The sequence below is a fragment of the Scyliorhinus torazame genome, chromosome 1 (assembly GCF_047496885.1).
Source record: "Scyliorhinus torazame isolate Kashiwa2021f chromosome 1, sScyTor2.1, whole genome shotgun sequence".
In the NCBI taxonomy this organism is placed as follows: domain Eukaryota; kingdom Metazoa; phylum Chordata; class Chondrichthyes; order Carcharhiniformes; family Scyliorhinidae; genus Scyliorhinus; species Scyliorhinus torazame.
In genome coordinates this window covers 389824743-389850007 of record NC_092707.1, presented here as the reverse complement: position 1 = coordinate 389850007, position 25265 = coordinate 389824743, and the positions used below count along the sequence as shown (strand labels likewise).

General features: G+C 47.7%; 1 protein-coding gene across 1 annotated transcript in view; it reads right to left on the bottom strand.

Moving 5' to 3' along the window:
- Nucleotides 1–433: 433 nt before the first annotated feature.
- Nucleotides 434–25265, bottom strand: part of tspan33b (tetraspanin 33b) — a 78395-nt gene continuing 53563 nt past the window's right edge. The window contains exons 6-8 of the mRNA XM_072512968.1: nt 12187–12315; nt 11495–11656; nt 434–9919 (exon numbers count right to left, since the gene is read on the bottom strand). Coding sequence (XP_072369069.1) covers nt 9854–9919; nt 11495–11656; nt 12187–12315 — 357 coding nt within the window. The 3' untranslated portion in view covers nt 434–9853. The remainder of the gene's footprint in view (nt 9920–11494; nt 11657–12186; nt 12316–25265) is intronic.

Here is a 25265-nt window from a genome sequence, read left to right as displayed (position 1 = left end):
TAAGTGGTTTGGTGTCATACTTTGCTTTACCACCCTCCCGTGCCATGCCCAGGGATGTTTCCTTATGTTAAAGACATTGAATAAATGTGAGTTGTTCTTATTATCATTCCTCATTAATGGATTTCTGCATTTTCTTGATGACTGATGTCAGGTTAACTGGTCTGTAGTCCCATTCTCTTCCCCTCTCTTTTCTTGAATAGCAGGGATACATTTGCCACCTTCCAATCCACAGGAACTGTTCCAAGAATCTATGGATTTCTGGGAAATGCACTGGTTAAAACTCCTGGGAATGCCATGCAGCAATAATGGAATTTGACTTATTCATTACACTAACGAAAAGCTGTGAGTTCCTCACATTGTCCTGTTGCACACACCTGAAGACATTTCCAGTCAAATATTGCTGATCGCATAGAGGTGAACAAACCAACCACAATAAACGAATAAATGTTTATTAAATCATTTGGTGAAACATTATTGCATTTTTGTTGGAACACTAAATGCAACCACTTTTAAATACCATGTGACATTAACATAAATAAATAATCACAAACAGCTATTAATATCTGTGTATTAAAAAAACCTCATCATTCCAGAATTCAATTTCATCCCTTTAACCCTTTGAGGGCTGCAGATTTGGTGTCAAACAAGCTCCAGATTATTCAGCTTTCCATCATCCAAATAATATTTCTTACCCTAAAAAACCTTCAGGAAATTAATCTTATGGCTGGTATAGAAAACGCTCTATAAATTAGTTTGAAAACTGCAAAGGAATTTGCAGAACTCAAAGAGGTTAATTTAAAAAATCAATTTGCATTGAGAAGTTTGAAGTTCAGGGTTTTCGAAGGCTTTGACGTCAGCACCTCTGTAACAGATTGTGTGGCTTCTCAAAAGAAACTATAAATTGCTAATGCTGGCCTCCTTGCCCTCTCTGTGGATCAGATCGCTGGTGGAAGTTGCAGGTGACAGCCAAAATCCTTTAAGAAGGGATTTGGCCAACTCTTGAGAGGAGGGAGCAGTGGTATATTGAATTGGTGGGGAGGGGGGTGAAATTGACCTTTTGTTAACTCCCGAAGAATTAACGCTGCTACCTGGTGTGGGGGGAGTGCATGAGAGCTTTTGATATGGGATCCTGCTGAATGTCATTCATGTTGCTACTTTAATACGCTGGCCGTCTCAGGCCAGGTTCCGTGCGGTATCTGCAACCATGGCTCTGATACACGTGGTGTCTATCTGACTTCCCCCATCCAGCTGTGGGAAGCTTCTTCTTCAGTTCTCTGCCCAAAGGCAGGTCTTTGGCAATTATTTGCCAAAACATTGGAAAGTGCGGTGAATTAAAAAAAGTTTAATTTAGAGTACCCAATTATTATTTTTCCAATTAAGGGGCCTGCCCTGCACATTTTTGAGTTGTGGGGGTGAAACCCACGCAGACACGGGGAGAATGTGCAAACTCCACACAGACAGTGACCTGATGGCCGCAATTCAAACCTGGGTCCTCAGCGCCGTAGTCCCAGTGCTAACCATTGCGCCACATGCCACCCTAAGTGCGGTGATTTTTACTAGGGGGTGGGTGAGGAGGCCTCAAATCTACCTCGGCTACAATGGGGCATCAAACCCTTCGCTGTTGGCACTAATCTGATCCACACGCCCGCCATCTAGCCAACTTGGGTGAACGGCCCCACCCACTTTGCAGGCAGCTAGTGGATAGACGTGCATCTTTGGCAGCGACGCAGGACGGGCGGTGATGCATTGAGTGCATGGTACATTCTCTGTACCTGTATGAAATGAAATGAAATTTGCTTATTGTCACAAGTAGGCTTCAAATGAAGTTACTGTGAAAAGCCCCTAGTCGCCACATTCCGGCGCCTGTTCGGGGAGGCTGTTACGGGAATCGAACCGTGCTGCTGGCCTGCCTTGGTCTGCTTTCAAAGCCAGCAATTTAGCCCTGTGCTAAACAGCCCCATGCATAATTGCACCCTGGTACAAATCAGTATTCTTAGGATAAGAAAGGGTGGGGGAGCGGTGTTAGATTTTAAAAATGGGGCGAGGTAGCTAAGGCACAGACCCTTTACAAAAGCAAATAACTGCGGGTGCTGGCAGTCTGAAATTAAATCCCCAAAAAATGCTGAAAATATTCAACCTGAAATGAACTCTGTTTCTCACCACATATCCCACGGGCTCTTTACTGTGGGAGAAGCAGGCTTATTGGAAAATAAACTGACTTTTTAACACAAGAGGGCAAATTTCTAGTGTTAGCAAATGTCCCAGTGATATCCGATTTAGCTTGTTCCACATGTATTATTACAGGGAGACACCATTCCTGCTTTAAAATGCTGGATTTAGTCAAGCTTTTCAGCAAAGTAGAATTAGGACTTGGCTATGGCAGGGGTGGGGTTTCATAGAATCAGAGAATTTACAGTGCAGAAGGAGGCCATTCGGCCCATCGAGTCTGCCCGGCCCGTGGAATAAATAACATAAATAACGGAAATCGAACATTGCAGAAATTGCCGGGGATTCAGTATGCTCCTTTTGAAAAGACATTCTCGAAACGTTAACCCACCTCCCTTAATTGATTAACTTTTGGTGTAGTTCCTGTTTGAATGATCTGGTGGTCCAGAATAATCTGCTGGATACTTCCACCAAGATACACACACCACGCCATCACAGCTTTGATATGTACTGAATTAAATAAGGAACTTGCATTCATTTAGCACCTTTCGTGACTTCAGAATCCCCCAAAGCACCTCCCGACTAATGAAATGTGGGCCGTGAATTCTCAAGCCATTGGGATCTCTGTTCCCCACTGATTTCCTGGCGGTGTCGGGTGTCTGCAATGGGAAATCCCATTGACAAGCAGCAGGGGTAGAGGATCTCGCCGCCAGTGTAGCCACCTGGGTTGGCCACTTCCCGACTTAAAATGGAGATCCGCAAAGACTGCAGGGAAATTCAGCCAACACAGGCAAAATCTAGCAAGTGCAAAGTTCCTGTGTATTAAAACCTGCAGAAACCCACACAGCACTGAAACTCACAGCCATCTGCATATTAATGAGCGATCCCTGGGAACAATTGAAACATTTAAGGTGAATAAGGCCAAGCCAGACTCCTCGGCGCCAGCAGGAGCCAAGACAAAGGAAGGCCAACGGACACTCAGGAACCGCCCAGCGATCAGGGTACGGCTCCAGTATTGGAGAAATCGATCCAAGTGATCGGAACGCAGTCCAATCACTTGGAACCAGGTACGGGGTCCGCCCAAAGGGGTGGGAAGCCCCTGGAGACTATAAAATAGAGTCCCCAAGTTCAAATCGTCCTTCTTGGCAGGGTCACTCAGCAGCGAACCAACCCTTGACAGTGAACTGCCTAAGCTGCCGCATCAACCAAGTAAGTCTCCAGTCAACGCACGCTACGAGATAGGCGCTCCTAGCTACCAGTCCATACCAGCTTTTGAATCCTGCAGGCTCAGAATCGAACGAAAGGCCATTTGTTCCCCTGACCTGGTGGGCCAGTTCCAAGCTAAGTATAGGCCTTTTAGTGATAGAGATAGTCTAGTAAGTAGAGTTTTATGCATGGGTAGTGTGTTACTGTGTATAATAAATGTGTTTTGATTTGAATCTTACTAATTGGTGTGTTGAGTTATTGATCAGTACTTGACAATGAACCTCGTGGCAGTATCACAAAGATACCTGGTGACTCTAGAGCAAAGGTTATAGACACAGAGCAAATTAAGTAAAGATACAACGGGCAACATTTAAGAGCCAACCAAAAGTTAGCAACATTTGCTGGCTGACTCCGTCGGGACCCGACTTAGAAGTGGCCTAACCACTCCGGGAGAACCCAAAATTTGAATTAGAATCCAATTGGGAACAGAAAAACCACAAGTGTTCAAGCAGTTCTGATCAATCCTCATAATTCGGAAGCGTATTAATGCATGCATAATTAACAGGGCTATAAGGTAAAACTGATTGATTTTTGTTGCGAAAAACTGTCTGGAGTTTGTATTCCGGAAATTAGCGAACGCCGTACCCGTGATTACAGCACCGCCTTAGTACCCCTCGTTCCAATTTAAGAGAGTATTTAGAGAGGAAAGATGGCAATGCAGGCAATGCAACGCCTCATGAACCCTGAAGAATTCGTGGTCGCAGCAACCAGCAGCAGAGTAGGACAGTGTCCCGTTTGGGAAGAAGGGATCAGGAAATATCTCAAAGGGAAACGATGGCCCCTTTGGAGTGAATTCTGTGATAATGAGGAAACAGGTCCCGGGAGTATAGGATATACTTGATGGGAGAACCTGAGCGAAATCCATAAGAAGAGCTTAAGGAAAGCTCGGAAGCCAATGGCAATCGTGTCCTGTTTGGCACAATTGCGAGGCACAGAGGAGGTCGTTCGGACGCTCCGCAAAGTGATAGAAGAGAGACATCGAATGAGCAAGGTCAATGTTAGTGAGATCGAGAGAGAGAACATAGAGTTAAGAAGGAAGTTGGCAGCAAAGGACGGAGAGGTGGATGATGCCAAGTGGGCACACCAGTCTTGTCTAGCGCATCTGAGCAGCTTCCAAACCCAATATGAAAAGGCCTATCAGGACATGCAACGTGCAGTCCTGGTAAGAGAAGAGACAAGGAAACAGGTAGAGGCATTGCAAAGGCAGTGCAGCGATTTAAAAGCAGCGTTAAGAGCACTCCATGCTGCTACCACGGAGCACAGACAAAGCTCAGTGGATCATTCAAAATGCAGGAAGCAGATTGCGGAACTGCAGTCTTTGCTTTCAGTACAAAATGAGTTTCAGAGCACCTTTGGATCCCAATTAGATGAGGAAGACGGCCTTGATTGGCAAGAATTAAACGAAATCACGATTAGGTATGTTCAGGGAACATGTGCGCAAGGAAAGCCCCAAAAGAGAAAAGCACCCCAACCCCCCACAGAACAGATAGATCAGGCACCCATGAATCCAGTAACCACCCACCGCACAGTCACATCGGAAGGAGATGCGGAATTCCTTTACACCACCCCCTTAACCATGACCCAATTACGGGACGCGTGCGAAAAGATCACACCGTTCCTCCCCACCTCAGATCCCCACCACTTCTTTGCTAGAATGAAGCAGCAGGCGACCATGTACGGCCTGGATGAGCGTGAGCAAGTGAAGCTCACAGTTTTGAGTTTAGACCCTTCAGTTGTAGCAGCCCTTCCCGACCCACAGAATGTAGGAGGAGGCACCCTTGTAGAGATGCACACCGCGATCCTAGACGCGATCGGCTATAACAGAGGTGACCCAGTAGAAGGCCTGAATAAGTGCAGGCAGAAAAAGACAGAACACCCCACAGCGTTTGCTGGACGCCTGCGGATCCATTTTACAGCCGTTTTTGGCAACTTAGACCGCGCACATTTGTCCCCAGACAACATGGCCAAATGGACCCGCACCCTTATCTCCCATGCCACAGAGGCAGGACAAAAAGACTGTACCAATTATGACCCCTCGGAAGAAGCGCACAACGAAAAGTGGGTTTTAAAAAGATTGTTTTTGCACTTGGGAGCAATCAATTGCAGGCAAAACCGCATTTATAGCACCCGATGAAGAGCAGGTAGATATGAACCCTGTTAAAGCACACCAGAACCCCGCATGGGTAAATGAGGGCAGGAATAGCCAACCCCAACCCAAAGCTCAAGAATGTTACAATTGCGGACAATTAGGACATTACGCACGAGAATGTCAAGCCCCCCTGAAACAGCAACGGAATCAGCCCACAAATGCCCCCGAACAAGCAAAGACACCAACAGCCCCGACCCCCCATCCAGGGAACCATACCCAAGGGAACAATGCACCAGAGAGCCTGCTCCACCTTATGTGCCCCAGGGGTCATGTTACAACTGTGGGCAGTCAGGACACTTCGCCCGAGATTGCAGGAGACCCCCACCAGCTAGACTAGCCCCCAGATATGAAAGAGAACACCACCCACAGCAGCTACAAGGTCCCAGCTGCCCCATGCAAACTGTGAGCGCTTACCCACCACTTCTCATGGCAGCGTTACCTCAGCAAGGCCACTTCATTTTTGTTTCACTCCTCCTTCCTCTCTTCTTCGGCCACACTACACTGCCTCCATATGCTAGTTACACCCCAGTCCAAATGTGATTTACGATGTCCTTTCTGATGAAACCTGCACCATGTTTGTTCAATGTTTGTTCGTTAATGTTATCGCTAAGTGTGTGTAAACTCAAAAGTTTTCACGACCCCACGTCACCACTCCTTTAACGTCCCCTGGCTGTTAAAGGTACAAGTTTGTCCCAGACAATAGTTCAGAGGAACTAGTCTGTCGACAGACAACAATCATAACTACTCTCCTGATTCGAAGGTAATCACGAGAGGCAGCCCCCACGACGACCGCATTCTTACCCATACGCACCCCATTTTGGCTCGATTACGTTCAAAATTCTTTTGTTTGGTTTAGCAACCCTTAGGATTGCTTCCCTATGCTATTTACATCCTCAAACACTAGGATGGTAAATCACACAGGCTACGAAACGGCTCGCAGTACAGCAGTATTTTCTCAGATGTCTAGTCCAGATTTTCTGTTTTTAAAAAAAGGGAGTCACACATGGTGACCAATTATAAAGGGAAATTGGCACTAAAAGACAGACATGCTAACATTCAAGATATTACACAAGATAGTAACAGATATTATGCTTGTGTCCATATAACTCCGGAACCTCAGGAACCCCAGAGGAAGAAAAAGAAGACAGAAAGACGGAAAGATGAAGACAACCTTCATGTTCACCTGGATCTTAGCGGGATCCCTTCAGTTGCGTGCGGATGCTATCCCCCTGACCCCTACCACACAGGCCGTGAATGATTCCCACCCCTACCATACACTACACCCTGAAATAGTTAACCCCGAGATATTCACCGACACCCCAACCTGGTGTGACAAGTTTCTAACCTGGTACTCACTCAAACAAAAGAGTGATTGTAGAATCACTCTTAGTACTGGCGATACTCTGCAGTGTCGTGCAGACACTTAGACTCAGAAAATGGCGAAGGAGAGCCTACCGCTCTCGCACCCCGGTATACAGGATGAGATCCCCTATCTTCGGTTTTCACCAGGCCCCCGAACCCCTTGATCTACAATAAAGGACATTCGTTTGCGTCACTTGTGAATAAAGAAAGATTGTACAACTCTGTGTTTGACCTCCAAGCCAGAGGAAAATGTGAATGCTGCTATTATTTTTGTATTGTTAGGAAGTTAGTATGATTGAATGTTTAAATGAGTGTAGTTTATGGAAGATAGTTAGAGGTACCGTTTTTTAATGTTGTAATGCATGCCCCTAATGTGACATAGCGCCACTTAGAATTGTTAGTTAAAAAACATTTCATACATAGTTATGGTCAGTGTAGAGGCCATGGAAGAGTGCTCGCTGGGTCAGGGAGTGAAGACAACGCAGTTATGTGATCCTTCACGCTTCGCGTCAGGGATCACAAGGAGGGAGTGTAGCCACCTGGGTTGGCCACTTCCCGACTTAAAATGGAGATCCGCAAAGACTGCAGGGAAATTCAGCCAACACAGGCAAAAACTAGCAGGTGCAAAGTTCCTGTGTATTAAAATTTGCAGAAACCCAGACAGCACTGAAACTCACAGCCACCTGCATATTAATGAGCGATCCCTGGGAACAATTGAAACATTTAAGGTGAATAAGGCCAAGCCAGACTCCTCGGCGCCAGCAGGAGCCAAGACAAAGGAAGGCCAACGGACACCTAGGGACTGCCCAGCGATCAGGGAACGGCTCCAGTATTGGAGAAATCGATCCAAGTGATCGGAACGCAGTCCAATCACTTGGAACCAGGTTAGGGGTCCGCCCAAAGGGGCGGGAAGCCGCTGGGGACTATAAAATAGAGTCCCCAAGTTCAAATCGTCCTTCTTGGCAGGGTCACTCAGCAGCGAACCAACCCTTGACAGTGAACTGCCTAAGCTGCCGCATCAACCAAGTAAGTCTCCAGTCAACGCTCGCTACGAGATAGGCGCTCCTAGCTACCAGTCCATACCAGCTTTTGAATCCTGCAGGCTCAGAATCGAACGAAAGGCCATTTGTTCCCCTGACCTGGTGGGCCAGTTCCAAGCTAAGTATAGGCCTTTTAGTGATAGAGTTAGCCTAGTAAGTAGAGTTTTAAGCATGAGTAGTGAGTTACTGTGTATAATAAATGTGTTTTGATTTGAATCTTACTAATTGGTGTGTTGAGTTATTGATCAGTACTTGAACTTGAACCTCGTGGCGGTATCATAAAGATACCTGGCGACTCTAGAGCAAAGGTTATAGAAACAGCAAATTAAGTAAAGATACAACGGGCAACATTTAAGAGCCAACCAAAAGTTAGCAACACCGGCCAACGGCGCGCCGCCGAAAAATACCCGGTGGCCGGGGGGGGGGGGGACAGGAGATCCAGCCCGTGATGTAGGAAACAGGGCAGCCAATGAACAGCAAGTTCATACAAATTGCCAAGTGATAATGATCAGATCATCTACTTTAGTGATGTTGGTTGAAGGGGAATAATGCCATGGGACCGTTTACTTCTGCCTGAGAGGTCAAGGGCCTTGGTTCAATGCCTCATTTAAAACACAGCGGTTCTGACAGTGCAGCACTTACCCTGCACTACACTGGGAATGTCAGCGTGGAATTTGTGCTCGAATCTCTGCTGTAGGGTTTGAACTGCAATGTTCTGACTCCAATGTGAGAGTGTTTACTCACTGAGTCTCAGCTGACATTAGCTGCTCCCCATTGGGCTCAGCATCCCATTACTGGGGCATATAAAGGCTCTTAACTGCTCCCTAGCAACTAATATCTCCATCCTGCTGGCAAGCGTACTCATGTAAACGCTAGGTGACGGCGAGGAACAGAGGTCAGGGGTCAAATAACCGGCTGCCATTCACCAAGTGTGCAGGTCACGTGACGCATTGGGTAGCGCCCCTGCCTCTGCGCCAAAAGCTTGCTGTTCATTTCCCACCCGAGGACTTTTCTGAGCATGTTGATTATCAATCTGTATACCCTGCCCACGCCAATGGCAGGCAGTTCATCAGCCATGTGGTGGAAAGGGAGTTGGAGCCTCTCGACTCTCATAGCTCCAGATTCCGACATACATGTTGCCACAACAACCTGAATGAACTGTAACACACTTTCACCACTCACCGTGTATGAAGTTTAATCATTTAGGAGCAGGGAGTGGTGGGGGGGAAGATAAGATGGAAAGGGAGAAAATTAGGATCATGCCAAAAATGATGAAATAAGAGAGGTGTAGGCTTCTCCGTGATACGAAGATGCAACCTCTTGGCTGAGTTTTATAGCCATGGCAATTCTTTGAAGGCAGCTGTTTCCTATATCTTTCGGAACATAATCAGGGGAACTGCGCTGTAGGCCTAGTCTGGTAAATGTACTGGCTGTTGACAAATGCTTTTGTGACATGAAATCATGCTGGAAATGCTCAAATTGCTCTGAGGTTTTTTATGGCCTTGCAAGATCACTAAATCAATTGCCTGCGAAGCGACTGATTAAACGATGGCTGAGGGGTAGGGAATAGGGGGGGGGGGGGATGGTGCTGACTGAGGATGCAGCTGAGAGCAGTTGCCCCTGTGACCCTTAGTATCTCTCACATGGGCTACATTATCTGCCTTCTTCAACTCTGAACCCGGGGGGTGAAAGGTGAGGAGTCAGACTGGTGATGCGCCATCTTGAAAAAGAACAGTATTTGTAGTATGTTTCTCAAACAGAAAGTCTTGAATGTTCTTTCATCCAGTTTCCTTTGCTTATTTGTTTCTTGGCTCAGGCTCAGTGAATCTCACTGCCTTTGGTTTATCCCTTGTTGACAAGGCACCTGCCGTTATATTGACTTGATTTCCTCATTGATCTGTCCAATCAGCATGCGCGACAGTACAATTCCTCCAATCTACAACGACAGATGAGAGAAATATTAACTTTCCTTAAATATCAGCAACTGCACTACTTCATGCATTTCACCCAAGCCTTCTGCATGCACTCTCATTGTAATTCACTTGATGCTCTGGATGACGGTCTTAGCCTTGTGCATACTTCTTTTAAGGGTAAATATATGTCACCTCACTAATATATCCATTAACGGCAGCTTGCGACCATCACACTCACCCTCTTGCTGTCCTTGTTGAGTCATTGAACCTCACTCTATATCGGGGAGAGGGTCCTGGGGCTTCAGGGGTTTCCTGTGGCTTTGGAAATTTCTTCAGGTCTCAGGAGTTTCCTTGGGCAGTGTGAGAGTTTCCTGGCACTTCACGGGTTTCCTGAGGCGTGGTTTGAGAGTTCCCTGGAGGTTTGAGAGTTCCCTGAGGTTTGAGAGTTCCCTGGAGGTTTGAGAGTTCCCTGGAGGTTTGAGAGATCCCTGGAGGTTTGAGAGATCCCTGGAGGTTTGAGAGATCCCTGGAGGTTTGAGAGTTCCCTGGAGGTTTGAGAGATCCCTGGAGGTTTGAGAGATCCCTGGAGGTTTGAGAGTTCCCTGGAGGTTTGAGAGATCCCTGGAGGTTTGAGAGTTCCCTGGAGGTTTGAGAGATCCCTGGAGGTTTGAGAGATCCCTGGAGGTTTGAGAGGTTCCTGGAGGTTTGAGAGTTCCCTGGAGGTTTGAGAGTTCTCTGGAGGTTTGAGAGATCCCTGGAGGTTTGAGAGTTCCCTGGAGGTTTGAGAGATCCCTGAGGTTTGAGAGTTCCCTGGAGGTTTGAGAGTTCCCTGGAGGTTTGAGAGGTTCCTGGAGGTTTGCGAGTTCCCTGGGAGGTTTAGGAGTTTCCTGGAGATATAGTATTATCTGGGGTTTGAGCATTTACTTGGGGTGTGGGAGTTCTCTGCAGAGTTTGATATTTTCCCAGGAATTCAATCGCATCCTAGCAGTTGGAGAAGTTTCCTGACGGTTTAGGGGTTTGGGACGTTCTCGTGATGGTTTGGGAGTTTCCTGGGGGTTGGAAAGTTTCCTGATACTTTGGGATTTTCCTGGGAGTTCAGGACTCTCTTGGGAGTTTTGGAATTTCCTAATAGCCCAGGAGTTTCCAGGGGGTTTCGGAGTTTCTCCTGATGGTTCGGGAATTTCCCAGGGGTTTGAGAGTTTCCTGGGGGGGTTTTGTAGTTTCCTGGGGATTCGGGGGTTTGGTGTTTTCCTGATGGTTCAGGAATGTCCTGTGATGGTTTGGGAATTCCATCAGGGTTTTGGAAATCCACCATGAGCTTGGCCACATCCTCCAACACCCTCCTAGCTGCTGTCTAAACAGGTCTCTCGTTACCCACTCTCATCATTCCATTCCCCATCGTCCACCATTGTCCTCGGCAAAGAAAAGCCCCCGAGCCTGTTCTCAATAAGAATATTTATCTCGCTCTCTGAAACAATATTTGTACCTGTAGGAGCCATGGCTTCGATATAGGCAGAGAATACTGACACAGACAGACTGATGCGCACAGACACATGCACCTATACATGGGCAGACTGATCCACACCAAGGCTGCCTACCTGCGGTAGTGCCAGCCCAAGGACCACGCCCCCCACCAGCAACAGATGATTCTCTATCCAGATCGCTGCTTTGTTGGCACAGCCCGCCGGGTGCAAGAACTTCGAGGCTTCCAGTTGGTTTAGTGACTGCTTCCCGAATCCACACATTGTGTTGATCACCGACTGGAGGGAGAGGGAGAGGAGCAGAAACAATTAAAGCATCAGATGTTGAATGAGATGGACATCGCCATAGTGCTGTGACTGTGGGGCATGACATGCAGTTTGGAAGCTGGGTCAGATGTCCAGAGTGCTCCTGAGCAGGTGAGGGCCAGAAAACTGGAGCCGATTTCAATTCACCACTCGCATCCTTTGGTGAATTTCAGGCAAGATGCGGAATTACATTTCTATCTGGTTCAGGCGATTAATACCCACATCGAGTCCAGCTTAAAGCAAAATACTGTGGATTGTGGAAATCTGAAATTAAATTAAAAAACGCTGGAAACACTCAGTCGGTCCAGACTTCAGTGGAGAGAGGAGCAGAGTTGACATTGAACTCTGGTCTAAATTCACGCACTAACAGCAGCTGAGGCATTGTAGAGCTGTCAGCACCAATAGACTCATACTCTGGTAACACTCACTACCCTGAGAAGAGGCGAAAAGTTTGTTACAAAATAAACTTTTTTTAAAGATCGCAGGTTTGTCGGACAGCTTACCTCGCCAGGTACCAGTGTACAGCACGAATAAGGCACACCACAGCGCTCAGGGCTGGGGTTGTCAGGGGTACAGTTGAAATACATGTTCTTTGACCAATCTTTGTAGGTGATCCAACCACAGCACTGAAACTGCATGAAGGTAAAGGAAGAAAAGGGTTTACAGAGTGTACCCTACATTAAGATCATCATTAACTATTACATAAAGTCTTGTGTGTATATATTGTTTTTATGTAGATATATATATATATATAGTCGCTTTATAATACAGAACTTTGCGTATTGCTAAAAAAGATACATGTTGTCAAAGCTTTTCATCTTGCACTCATCAGGACAAATTCTCAGGATTGCCAGATCTTAAAGGGAGCAGCCATTTATACTACATGAGAAGAGGGTGCTGATAGGTTGGCAAATGCACTCTGATTGATGGATGCGTTGGCATGGAGAATACAACAGGAAACAGTTAACTGCCAAGCTTTTTGGTTAAATTCAAACCAGGCAAGTCAACTTTGATTTGTCATGGTGTTGCACTGGGGAATGAATCGGGGTATGGCTGTCCTCTCAGCTTTTATTGAGGTGAAAAGGACACAATTCTTGGGTTATGATCTTTCTGTTTGCTAAGCACAGGGCCCTGGGTGTGAATATATGTTGCTTTGAGCACACATAAGTGAGCTAGACTGTGAGCCTGAATGATAATCTCAAATTGACTGTTAGTATAATTCTTAGTACAGTCAGGATTGGTTAGTCAGTGTTGTCTAATTGTGGATTTACATCAAATGTTGGACACTATGGGGGGGAATTTTCCACACCCCTTGTGACATGTTTCTTGGTGGTGGGAAGTGGCCGGCTGTTGGCCGGAGGCTGTATCTTCTGGTCCCACAGCTGTCAATGGGATTTCCCATTGAATCCACCCCCCTCACTGCCGGGAAACCCGTAGTGGGGATTCACTGTTGGCAGGACCAGTAAATCCCGCTGGCGAGAAGTGCCATAAAATCCCCCCTATATTTTGAACTTTGCAAACATGGGCTGGTTGAGTAGGGTCTGGACTTTGCCTGTTGAGAGCAGCTGAAGGGACCTGCTGTTTGATACAATCAACCAGCTATTGGGATGTATGGCCTACATACCTGGCATCACACTGTCACTGAAATTAGTGGAGACTACGGGCGCGATCCAATCTCGCCGCTCAATGTGGCCGATAAAGCCGGGAGATCCTGCTCCCAGGATCTACCCGGCTCACAACGCATCACGAGATGCAACACGATCTCGCCCATTATGGGCGGGATCACCTTTTGGCAAATCCGCATATTGCAGCGAGACAGCCATTCTCACTCTAATGTGCAGATTCCCGAGGTACTTGAGACTTTGGGACTCAGTGAAATAACAATTTGTTCCATAAAATTCAGTAGGTAAGTCTGTTTTCAACTCAAGCGGTTTCTTTAACACTAGTGCACTGTACAAAGAACAAAAACAAAGAACAAAGAACAATATAGCACAGGAATAGGCCCTTCGGCCCTCCAAGCTTGTATCGGTCATGATACCACCCTTGGCCAAACCCCTCAGCAATTCCGTGTGCCGTATCCCTCTATACCCATCCTGTCCATGTATATGTCGAGATGTCTTTTGAACGCCGTTAATGTATCTGCTTCCACAACCTCCCCTGGCAGCGCGTTCCAGGCACTCACCACCCTCTGTGTAAAAAAAACCTGCCTCGCACATCTCCTCGAAACTTTGCCACACGGACCTTAACCTATGCCCCCGGGTGACTGACCCCTCCACCCTGGGAAAGAGTGCCCGCCCATCCACTCTATCCATGCCCCTCATAATCTTGTAGACCTCTAATAGGTCACCCCTCCACCTCCGTTGTCCTAATGAAAACAATCCGAGTCTACTTAGCCTCTCCGTATAGCAAATACCCTCCATACCAGGCAATATCCTGGTAAACCTCCTCTGCACCCTCTCCAAAGCCTGCACATCCTTCTAGTAGTGTGGCGACCAGAATTGTGTGCACTATTCCAAGTGCGGCCTTACCAAGGTTCTATACAAATGTAGTATGACTTGCCAGTTTTTATACTCGATGCCCTGTCCAATGAAGGCAAGCATTCCGTATGCTTTCTTGACTACCTTGTCCACTTGTGTTGCCACTTTCAACGATCTGTGGACCTGCACGCCCAGATCTCTCTGACTTTCTATATTCCTAAGAGTTTTACCATTTACGGTCCCCCTCTATGTTAGACCTACAAAAATGCATGACCTCACATTTGTTTGGATTAAACTCCAAATGCCATCACCGGAAGGCAGGGAGGTGGAGGTAATGATTGCAATGGATGCAGAAAAGGCTTTTGATCGGGTAGAATGGGATTATCTGTGGGAGGTACTGGGACAGTTCGGATTTGGGCGGGGCTTTATTGACTGGGTCAGGTTGCTGTATCAGGCTCCTGTGGCAAATGTACGGACGAATAGGACAACATCGGACTATTTTAGACTGCACTGGGGGATGAGACAGGGATGCCCCCTCTCCCCACTGTTGTTCGCGCTGGCTATAGAGCCGTTGGCAATTGCTCTGAGAGCCTCGAGGGGCTGGAGAGGACTGGTCTGGTGGGGAGTGGGGGGGGGGGGGGTGGAGCACAGAGTCTGGCTCTATGCAGACGACCTGCTTCTGTATGTATTGGACCCATTAAAAGGGATGGAAGAAATCATGAGGATTCTTGGAGAATTTGGCTGGTTTTCGGGGTATAAGCTAAATATGGGGAAAAGTGAGATGTTTGCGGTCCAGGCGAGGGGACAGGAGAGGCGATTGGGGAGCTGCCGTTTAGATTAGTAGGTGGAAGCTTTAGGTACCTCGGCATTCAAGTGGTGTGGGAATGGGACCGGCTGTATAAATTAAATCTGGCCCGGCTAGTGGACCAAATGAAGGACGATTTTTGGAGATGGGACGCGCTCCCGTTGTCATTAGCTGGGAGAGTGCAGACGGTGAAGATGGTGGTCCTCCCGAGATTCCTGTTCGTGTTTCAATGTCTACTCATCTTTATTCTGCGGTCCTTTTTTAAAAGGGTCAACAAAGTGATCTCTGGCTTTGTTTGGGCGGGCAAGACCCCGCGGGTAAGGAGGGTAATGCTTGAGCGGAGTCGGGGAGAGGGCGGGCTGGCGCTGCCAAATTTTAGTAACTATTATTGGGCGGTGAATATAGCCATGATCAAGAAGTGGGTGGTGGGGGAGGGGTCGGCATGGGAGCGTATGGAGGCGGCTTCATGCAAGGGCTCTAGTCTGGGGGTGTTGGTAACTGCGCCTCTGCCGTTCCTGCCGGCACGGTACTCCACCAGCCCCGTGGTGGTGGCGGCCCTGAGAGTCTGGGGGCAATGGAGGAGACATGTGGGAGCAGAGGGAGCATCGGTCTGGTCCCCAATCTGTAATAATCACCGGTTTGCCCCGGGAAATATGGATGGCGGGGTTCCGGATATGACGGAGAGCAGGGATTGAGAGGATGGGGGATATGTTTATAGAGGAGAGCTTTCCGAGTATGAGGAGAAGTTTGGATTGGCGAAGGGAAACAAATTCAGGTATCTGCAGGTGCAGGACTTCCTACGTAAACAGGTGTCAACCTTCCCGCTCCTACTGCTAAGGGGGATTCAGGACAGGGTAGTTTCCAGAGGGTGGGTAGGAGAAGGGAGCATCTCGGACATTTACAAGGAACTTATGGGGTCAGAGGAGACGCAGACCGAGGAGCTGAAGCGCAAGTGGGAGGAGGAGCTGGGAGGAGAGATAGAGGATGGTCTATGGGCGGACACGTTGAGTAGAGTAAACCCGTCGCAACATGTGCCAGGCTCAGCCTGATACAATTTAAGGTCGTTCACCGGGCTCACATGACAGTGGCCCAGATGAGCAGATTCTTTGAGGTGGAAGACAGGTGTTCAAAATGTGCTGGAGGACCAGCGAACCATGTCCACATGTTCTGAGCAGGTCCGAAGCTTAGGGGATTTTGGCAGGGGTTTGCAGATGTCATGTCCACGGTGTTAAAAACAAGGGTGGCCCTGAGTCCAGAGATGGCGATTTTCGGGGTGTCGGGAGATCCGGGAATCCAGGAGGAGAAAGAGGCAGATGTTCTGGCCTTTACTTCCCTGGTAGCCCGGAGACGGACACTATTAGCTAGGAGGGACTCAAAGCCCCCAAAATCGGAGACCTGGCTACCGGATATGGCTAGCTTTCTCTGTTTAGAGAAAATCAAGTTCGCCTTGAGATGGTCAATGTTAGGGTTCGCCCGGAGGTGGCAACCGTTCGTCGACTTCCTTGCGGAAAATTAATCGTCAGCAGAAAGGGGTGGGTGGGTTAGTTTAGCTTAGAGTAGGGGGTTAATAAAGGTTGGACCTGTAAGGGAGAGAGACAGCTTTTGCACTATGTTTATAGTTTCATGTACATTGTTTATTGTATTGTTATAATACCAAACAATACCTCAATAAAATGTTTATTAAAATTGTTTTTAAAAAATAACTCCAAATGCCATTTCTCTGCTCAAGTCTCCAACCTATCTATGTCCTACCGTATCCTCTGACAATCCTCAACACTATCTACCACGCCACTAACCTTGGTGTCATCCGCAAACTTACTAATCAGACCAGTTGTATTTTCTTCCAAATCGTTTATGTATACTGCAAACAACAGGGGCCCCAGCACAGATCCCTGTGGAACACCACTAGTCACAACCATCCATTCAGAAAAACACCCTTCTACTGCTACCCTCTGCCTTCTGTGACTCAGCTAGTTCTGTATCCATCTTACCACCTCACCTCTGATCCTTTTGTACCAGTCTGCCATGAGGCACCTTGTCAAAGACTTTACTGAAGTCCATATAAACAATATCCACCGCCCTCCCCCATCAATCATCCTTGACACCTCCTCAAAAAACTTGATCAAGTTAGTGAGGCACGACCTCCACTTCAAAAAACCAATTTTAACAGTAACATGTACATTTCTGGGCAGCACGGTAACACAAGTGGATAGCTCTGTGGCTTCACAGCGCCAGGGCCCCGGGTTCGATTCCCCACTGGGCCACTGTCTGTGCGGAGTTTGCACGTTCTTCCCGTGTCTGCATGGGTTTCCTCCGGGTGCTCCGGTTTCCTCCCACAGCCCAAAGACGTGCGGGTTAGGTGGATTGGCCAAGCTAAATTGCCCTTAGTGTCCAAAAAGGTTAGGAGGGGTTATTGGGTTACGGGGATAGGGTGGAAGCGCGAGCTTAAGTGGGTCGGTGCAGACTCAATGGGCCGAATGGCCTCCTTCTGCACTGTATGTTCTATGTTAAATACAAACCAACTCACAGTGTAAGTTAGGACTGAAAGGAGGCAAGAGAATAAATGAGGTATGTTCACACGATGCTACACCCTATGATGGAAACAGGATTATTTTCTATTTCTGATGATTTTTGAGAGCCTCGGTTCAAAACAGAGGATTGAATGTCTTCGCTAACATAAGGGGGGAGAATGGGGATGGCAGCAAGCAGAAATGGCAGGAAACGCGGCCTTGATAGCTGCAATCTTCCCACCTCCCCTTCCGAGCATACAGCTACGCAGTCAGTGTGTCAACCTGAGACAGGCAGCAGAGCCTCTCAATATGTCGTCCACAGAACCCTGTTTGTCATTTTACTACAACAACAACTCGCATTTAACATAATAAAACGTCCCAAGGCGTTTCACAGGAATGTTACCTACCAAATTTGACACCAAGCCACATGAGAGAATAGGACAGATGACCAAAAGGTCAACGAGATTGTTATTAAAAAGGAGCTTAAAGGAGGCAGAGGGTGAGTGGCAGCGAATGGCACAGTTGCCGGTGATACAGCGATTATTTGGATACGCAAGAGGCCAGAATTGAAGGAGCGCATGTTCCTCAGAGGGCTGTGAGGCTGGAGGAGGATTAGAGATAGAGAGGTAAGGAGTGAGGAGATGCCGGTATTTGAGAAGCAGAATGAGAATTTGTAAATGGAGGTGTTGTACGACCATTAGCCAAGGCAGACCAGCCAGCTACAGAGCCACAGTGAACAGGACCGGGTGCAAGTTAGGAGCAGCAGAGTTTTGGATGAATTTAAGATTATGGACAGTCTTTAGTACAGTATTGCCACCACACACACTCGCACTCTGCCCAGTTTCAGCTGGGGTTCTAGATGAGGAGGAACCCACAGATAAATTGTACTCCATTTTTATGGGGCCGGGGGGGGGGGGGGGGGGGGCACCATTGTTCCAGCTCTCCCAACATCCGCCAACAGACCAGGTGCCGGTGGCTGATTGGCCTGCTCGAAATTGCAGGCTGCCCCAGGGGCTCGGTTTTCCACTCAAGGGCTTCCGAGTGTGCAATGGGCAGTCTCTGCTGCAGTACCCACAACTTCCACCAGGTCAAAACCTCCAACACTCTGATGCGACCATCAATTCACCTTAGTAAACCGTGGTTTTAATCAGCTTAGAACTGAGCCTGCCTGTGACCAGTACAACACTGAAGGCGGCCCCGCAGGTCAGCAGCTCTTATACTTCCTGTAAAGGGGGTGGAGCCATGGGCGGAGCCCGTACATGCCCTAACATATCCCCTGTGGGTGAATCCACACAATGGCCCATAGGTAGAGCCCACAGGGTTAATAACATAACACAGTGCACTGGTGAATTATCAGTAATTATACATTCACCACACTCTGACCGTGGGGGTCGGGAAAAACGAAATCCTCTTTCTTGGCCGGGGATTGGAGCTCAATGTGGAGAGCTTGACATATGGATCTGGAATCCCTGTCATGCCCCAGGAATTCTATGCTATCAAGGCGGGATTATGAAGTGTGGTTTAAGACTGGCATAATTGAAGTGGGGTGGAATGGCATTGCTGCTTTCATGTGTTCTTCAATGAAAGCTGATGAATGAAGTCATTATCCACAGCTATGCTTTGAAATGCCTAATTAATAATGTTCTCACTTGTATGTAATTACTAACATGTGATTGTCACATGACTCATGCTAACATTGGGCTAAAATAACAAATATATGGCTCGCTAATTCTGCAATGTGAAAAGAATTTACATTATAGTAAATCTCTCGGCTCTCTATCTCCCTCTCTTTTTCTTCTTAAAATCTAGCTCTTTGGCCAAGCTTTTTATAACCTGATCTAATACTGCCTTATGAGGCTCCAAGTCAACTTTGATCTGATTGCGGTCCTGTGAACAGGCGCCAGAATGTGGCGACTAGGGGCTTTTCACAGTAACTTCATTTGAAGTCTACTTGTGACAATAAGCGGTTTTCATTTCATTTTCAAGCACCTTGGAATGTTTTTACTATGTTAAAGGTGCTGCGTAAATGCAAGTTGTTGGGGGTCGGGACAGGGATCGTCAGTTGAAGGCCGGTTGGGGGGAGCTGTTGGCTCCAGGTGGTTAGGCGGACTATAGTGCGTGATCGATTGGTGTATCAGTAGGTAATGCCACAGTACAGGAGGTCACTGGCCCAATCTTTTCCCTTCATTGCCCAACTCCTAATCACAGTCTGTCCAAAACAGGAATTCTCCCTGCAGCTGGTGTCCTCACCTCAGTGGGCTGAAATCGTAGAATCCTTACAATGCAGAAGGAGGCCATTCGGCCTATCGAGTCTGCACTGAACCTACGCCCAATTCCCCACCCAATCCCCGCAACCCCACCTAACCGTTGGACTCTAAGAGGCAATTTAGCCTGGCCAATCCACCCAACCTGCAGATTTTTGGACTATGGGAGAAAAGCGGATCACCCGGAGGAAACCCACGCAGACACGGGGAGAATGTACAGACTCCACACAGACAGTGACCCGAGGCTAGAATCAAACTCGGGGCCCGGGCATGGTGAAGCAGCAGTGCTAACCACTGTTCCACTGTGCCGCCCTTGAAGACCTATTAGCTGTTCCTGTTTGTTAAATCCTGGTACACAGGGACTTCCGGTGGCGGCTATGAAGGAGTAAGTCGCACATTTGGTGGCTCCCGCTCGGGTCGGACTTTTGGACTTCTTCCCCCGATTTTTTATCAGACTTGATTTGGAAAATCGATAATTGAGGCAATTGTGTACTGGATTCCCACATTGGTGCATGGAGAGAAGGACTAGAAGTGCTCGCAAAGGCAGAAACAGACGAACAAAGAAGGCTTGGGCTGAAGCTGCAGCGGGAGACAGCATGGCGGATGACCAGAGCTCCGGCTTGTCAGCCTAGCGGTCAACGGAGCTGCTGATGCAAGTTATCCAGGAGGGCTTTGCCAAGCAGAAGCAGGACTGCTTGGACCCAATTGAAGAGTCAATTGTGCGGCTGGAACATAGACTGGACGCCCAAGATCGGGGGAATCCAGAAAGTAGAGAAGGCGCTGGCTGACCAGAAGGAACATCAAACTGCGATGGAGTTGGAGGTGGGGATGCTGAGAGACCAGCAGAAAAGGCTCCTGGAGAAGGTGGAGGACCTAGAGAACAGGTCCTGCCGGCAGAACTTGAGAATCGTTGGGCTCCCGGAGGGGCCCAAAGGAGCGGACGCTGGAGCAGACATAGCGGGCATGTTTGAGAAGCTGCTGGGGGAGGGGACATTCTCCCGACCCTTGGAGGTGGACAGGGCTCACAGAGCGCTCGCGAGGGAGCCGAGAATGGGAGACCCCCCCCCCCAAAGGGCAATGGTGGTGAGATTCCACAGGTATTTGGACAAGGAGCGTATTTTACAGTGGGCCAAGCAGACACGGAGCTGTAAATGGGAGAACAGTATCCTGCGAATCTATCAGGACCTGAGTGCAGAGGTGGCCAGGAGAAGAGAGGGGTTTAACCAGGTAAGGTCGACCCTTTTTAAGAAAAAGGTGAAGTTCGGACTGCTGTATCCGGCCCATCTTTGGGTCACGTACGAGGAGCAACATTTCTATTTTGAGTCGCCTGAGGAAGCGCTGGACTTCACGAAAAGGAAAGGGCTGGTGGCGGACTGAGAACTTTGAACTTTGCTGCAACATTCATGTTTTTAAAAATTTCTCGTTTTCCGTTCTGTGGACATTATTTGAAATGAAAATGAAATGTTCTGGACATGCCCAAAGCTTAGGGGATTTTGGCAGGGGTTTGCGGATGTCATGTCCACGGAGTTGAAAATAAGGGTGGCGCCGAGTCCAGAGGTGCCGATTTTCGGGGTGTCGGAAGATCCGGGAATCCAGGAGGAGAAAGAGGCAGACGTTCTGGCCTTTGCTTCCCTGGTAGCCCGGAGACGGATATTATTAGCTTGGAGGGACTCAAAGCCCCCAAAGTCGGAGACCTGGCTATCGGGCATGGCTAGCTTTCTCTGTTTGGAGAAAATCAAGTTCGCCTCGAGAGGGTCACTGTCAGGGTTCGCCCGAAGGTGACAGCCGTTCGTCAACTTCTTTGCGCAAAATTAATCGTCAGCAGAAGGGGAGGTGGGGGTTGCTTAGTTTAGTGTAGGGGGTTAATAAAGGTCGGACCTGTAAGGGAGGAAGACGACTTTTGCACTATGTATATAAATTCATGTACATTGTTTATTTTGTTGTTGTAAAACCAAAAATACCTCAATAAAATGTTTATTAATTTAAAAAAATCCTGGTGCACACTTGTTAAATATAACTAATAAACCATTAACTAAAATAACTGACAAAATAAACCAGGTCTAAATATAATAGAATTATAATAATAACCTTTGAGATCTGAAGAGTCATATTGGACATGAAACGTTAACTCTGTTCCTCTCTCGGGGACTTCCAGTGGCAACAGGGAGGAGAAGGTCGCACATAAGGTAGCCCCCACCATGGTCTTTGCTTTTTTGGGGGGACTTTTAACCCAGTTCCTGGGGATTTTTGTTGTCAAAACCAGCCCATCGTATGGGATAAGCAATTTGTCGGTGAAAATATGTTGAAATCTATGAAGAAGGTTGGTGGCAAGAAGATTACAGGGGGTGGGGTAATCCGTCACAGAACCAGAAGCCTGAGAAGATCAGCAGGAGGGAAGGCAGCGGATCCGGCCTTGGGTGTGGCTGCTCAGATCACCGTGGAAACGCTGAGTGAGGTGAGAGTGCAGGAGTTTGAAAAATAGTTGGCCAAGCATTTTGAGGAGCAGGGCAGGGTGATGATGAAAACCCTTAAGCGGTCAATTGAGGAGGTCCGTGTGCCACCCGTTTCGCCCCCTACAACAAACATCAAACACTTTTTAATGGGAGGTTGATAGTTAGCAAGCCAATGGCAGGCCGAATATACTGATCTCAGAGGAAAGGTATGGTCCTTTAATAATCCCCTCTTTACAAGATGGTTGTAGTCGGAGTAGGAAGAGATTTACTCTTAGACAGTCCAACTAGGGAAGGGGCTGTACTGGACCTGGTATTGGGGAATGAGCCCGGCCAGGTGGTAGAAGTTTCAGTAGGGGAGCATTTCAGGAACAGTGACCACAATTCAGTATGTTTTAAAGTGCTGGTGGACAAGGATAAGAGTGGTCCTAGGGTGAATGTGCTAAATTGGGGGAAGGCTAATTATAACAATTTTAGGCGGGAACTGAAGAACCTAGATTGGCGGCGGATATTTGAGGGTAAATCAACATCTGACATGTGGGAGGCTTTCAAATGTCAGTTGAAAGGAATTCAGGACCAGCATGTTCCTGTCGGAAGAAGGATAAATACGACAAATTTCAGGAACCTTGGACAACGAGAGATAGTGTAGGCTACATCAAAAAGAAAAAGAAGGCATTTGTCAGGGCTAGAAAGTTGGGAACAGACGAAGCCTGTGTGGAATATAAGAAAAGTAGGAAGGAACTTAAGCAAGGAGTCAGGAGGGCTAGAAGGGGTAACGAAAGTCATTGGCAAAAAGGGTTAAGGAAAATCCCAAGGCTTTCTACACATACATAAAAAGCAAGAGGGTAGCCAGGGAAAGGGTTGGCCCACTGAAGGATAGGCAAGGGAATTTATGTGTGGAGCCAGAGGAAATGGCCGAGGTACTAAATGAATAATTTGCATCAGTATTCACCAAAGAGAAGGAATTGGTAGATGTTGAGTCTGGAAAAGGGTGTGTAGATAGCCTGGGTCACATTGAGATCCAGAAAGATGAGGTGTTGGGCGTCTTAAAAAATAATAAGGTAGATAAGTCCCCAGGGCCTGATGGGATCTACCCCAGAATACTGAAAGAGGCTAGAGAGGAAATTGCTGAGGCCTTGACAGAAATCTTTGGATCCACATTGTCTTCAGGTGATGTCCTGGAGGACTGGAGAATAGCCAATGTTGTTCCTTCGTCTAAGAAGGGTAGCAAGGATAATCCAGGGAACTACAGGCCGATGAGCCTTACGTCAGTAGTAGGGAAATTACTGGAGAGAATTCTTCGATACAGGATCTACTCCCATTTGGAAGCAAATGGACGTATTAGCGAGAGGCAGCATGATTTTGTGAAGGGGAGGTCGTGTCTCACTAACTTGATACAATTTTTCGAAGAGGTCACAAAGATGATTGATGCAGATAGGGCAGTGGATGTTGTCTATATGGACTTCAGTAAGGCCTTTGACAAGGTCCCTCATGGTAGACTGGTACAAAAGGTGAAGTCACACGGGATCAGGGGTGAGCTGGCAAGGTGGATACAGAACTGGCTAGGTCATAGAAGGCAGAGAGTAGCAATGGAAGGGTGCTTTTCTGATTGGAGTGCTGTGACTAGTGGTGTTCCGCAGGGATCAGTGCTGGGACCGTTGCTGTTCGTAGTATAAATAAATGATTTGGAGGAAAATGTAACTGATCTGATTAGTAAGTTTGCAGACGACACAAAGGTTGGTGGAATTGCGGATAGCGATGAGGACTTTGAGAGGATACAGCAGGATTTAGATCGTTTGGAGACTTGGGCGGAGAGATGGCAGATGGAGTTTAATCCGGACAAATGTGAGGTAATGCATTTTGGAAGGTCTAATGCAGGTAGGGAATATACAGTGAATGGTAGAACCCTCAAGAGTATTGAAAGTCAGAGAGATCTAGGTGTACAGGTCCACAGGTCACTGAAAGGGGCAACACAGGTGGAGAAGGTAGTCAAGAAGGCGTACGGCATGCTTGCCTTCATTGGCATGGGCATTGAGTATAAGAATTGGCAAGTCATGTTGCAGCTGTATAGAACCCTAGTTAGGCCGCACTTGGAGTATAGTGTTCAATTCTGGTCGCCACACTACCAGAAGGATGTGTAGGATTTAGAGAGGGTGCAGAAGAGATTTACCAGAATGTTGCCTGGTATGGAGGGCATTAGCTATGAGGAGCGGTTGAATAAACTCGGTTTGTTCTCACTGGAACGATGGAGGCTGAGGGGCGACCTGATAGAGGTCTACAAAATTATGTGGGCCATAGACAGAGTGGATAGTCAGAGGCTTTTTCCCAGGGTAGAGGGATCAATTACTAGGGGGCATAGGTTTAAGGTGCCAGGGGCAAGGTTTAGAGTAGATGTACGAGGCAAGTTTTTTACACAGAGGGTAGTGGGTGCCTGGACCTCGCTGCCGGAGGAGGTGGTGGAAGCAGGGACGATAGTGACATTTAAGGGGCATCTTGACAAATACATGAATAGGATGGGAATAGAGCGATATGGACCCAGGAACAAAGAACAAAGAACAAAGAAATGTACAGCACAGGAACAGGCCCTTCGGCCCTCCAAGCCCATGCCGGCCATGCTGCCCGACTAAACTACAATCTTCTACACTTCCTGGGTCCGTATCCCTCTATTCCCATCCTATTCATGTATTTGTCAAGATGCCCCTTAAATGTCACTATTGTCCCTGCTTCCACCACCTCCTCCGGTAGCGAGTTCCAGGCACCCACTACCCTCTGTGTAAAAAACCTGCCTCGTACATCTACTCTAAACCTTGCCCCTCTCACCTTAAACCTATGCCCCCTAGTAATTGACCCCTCTACCCTGGGGAAAAGCCTCTGACTATCCACTCTGTCTATGCCCCTCATAATTTTGTAGACCTCTATCAGGTCGCCCCTCAACCTCCGTCGTTCCAGTGAGAATAAACCGAGTTTATTCAACCACTCCTCATAGCTAATGCCCTCCATACCACGCAACATTCTGGTAAATCTCTTCTGCACCCTCTCTAAAGCCTCCACATCCTTCTGGTAGTGTGGCGACCAG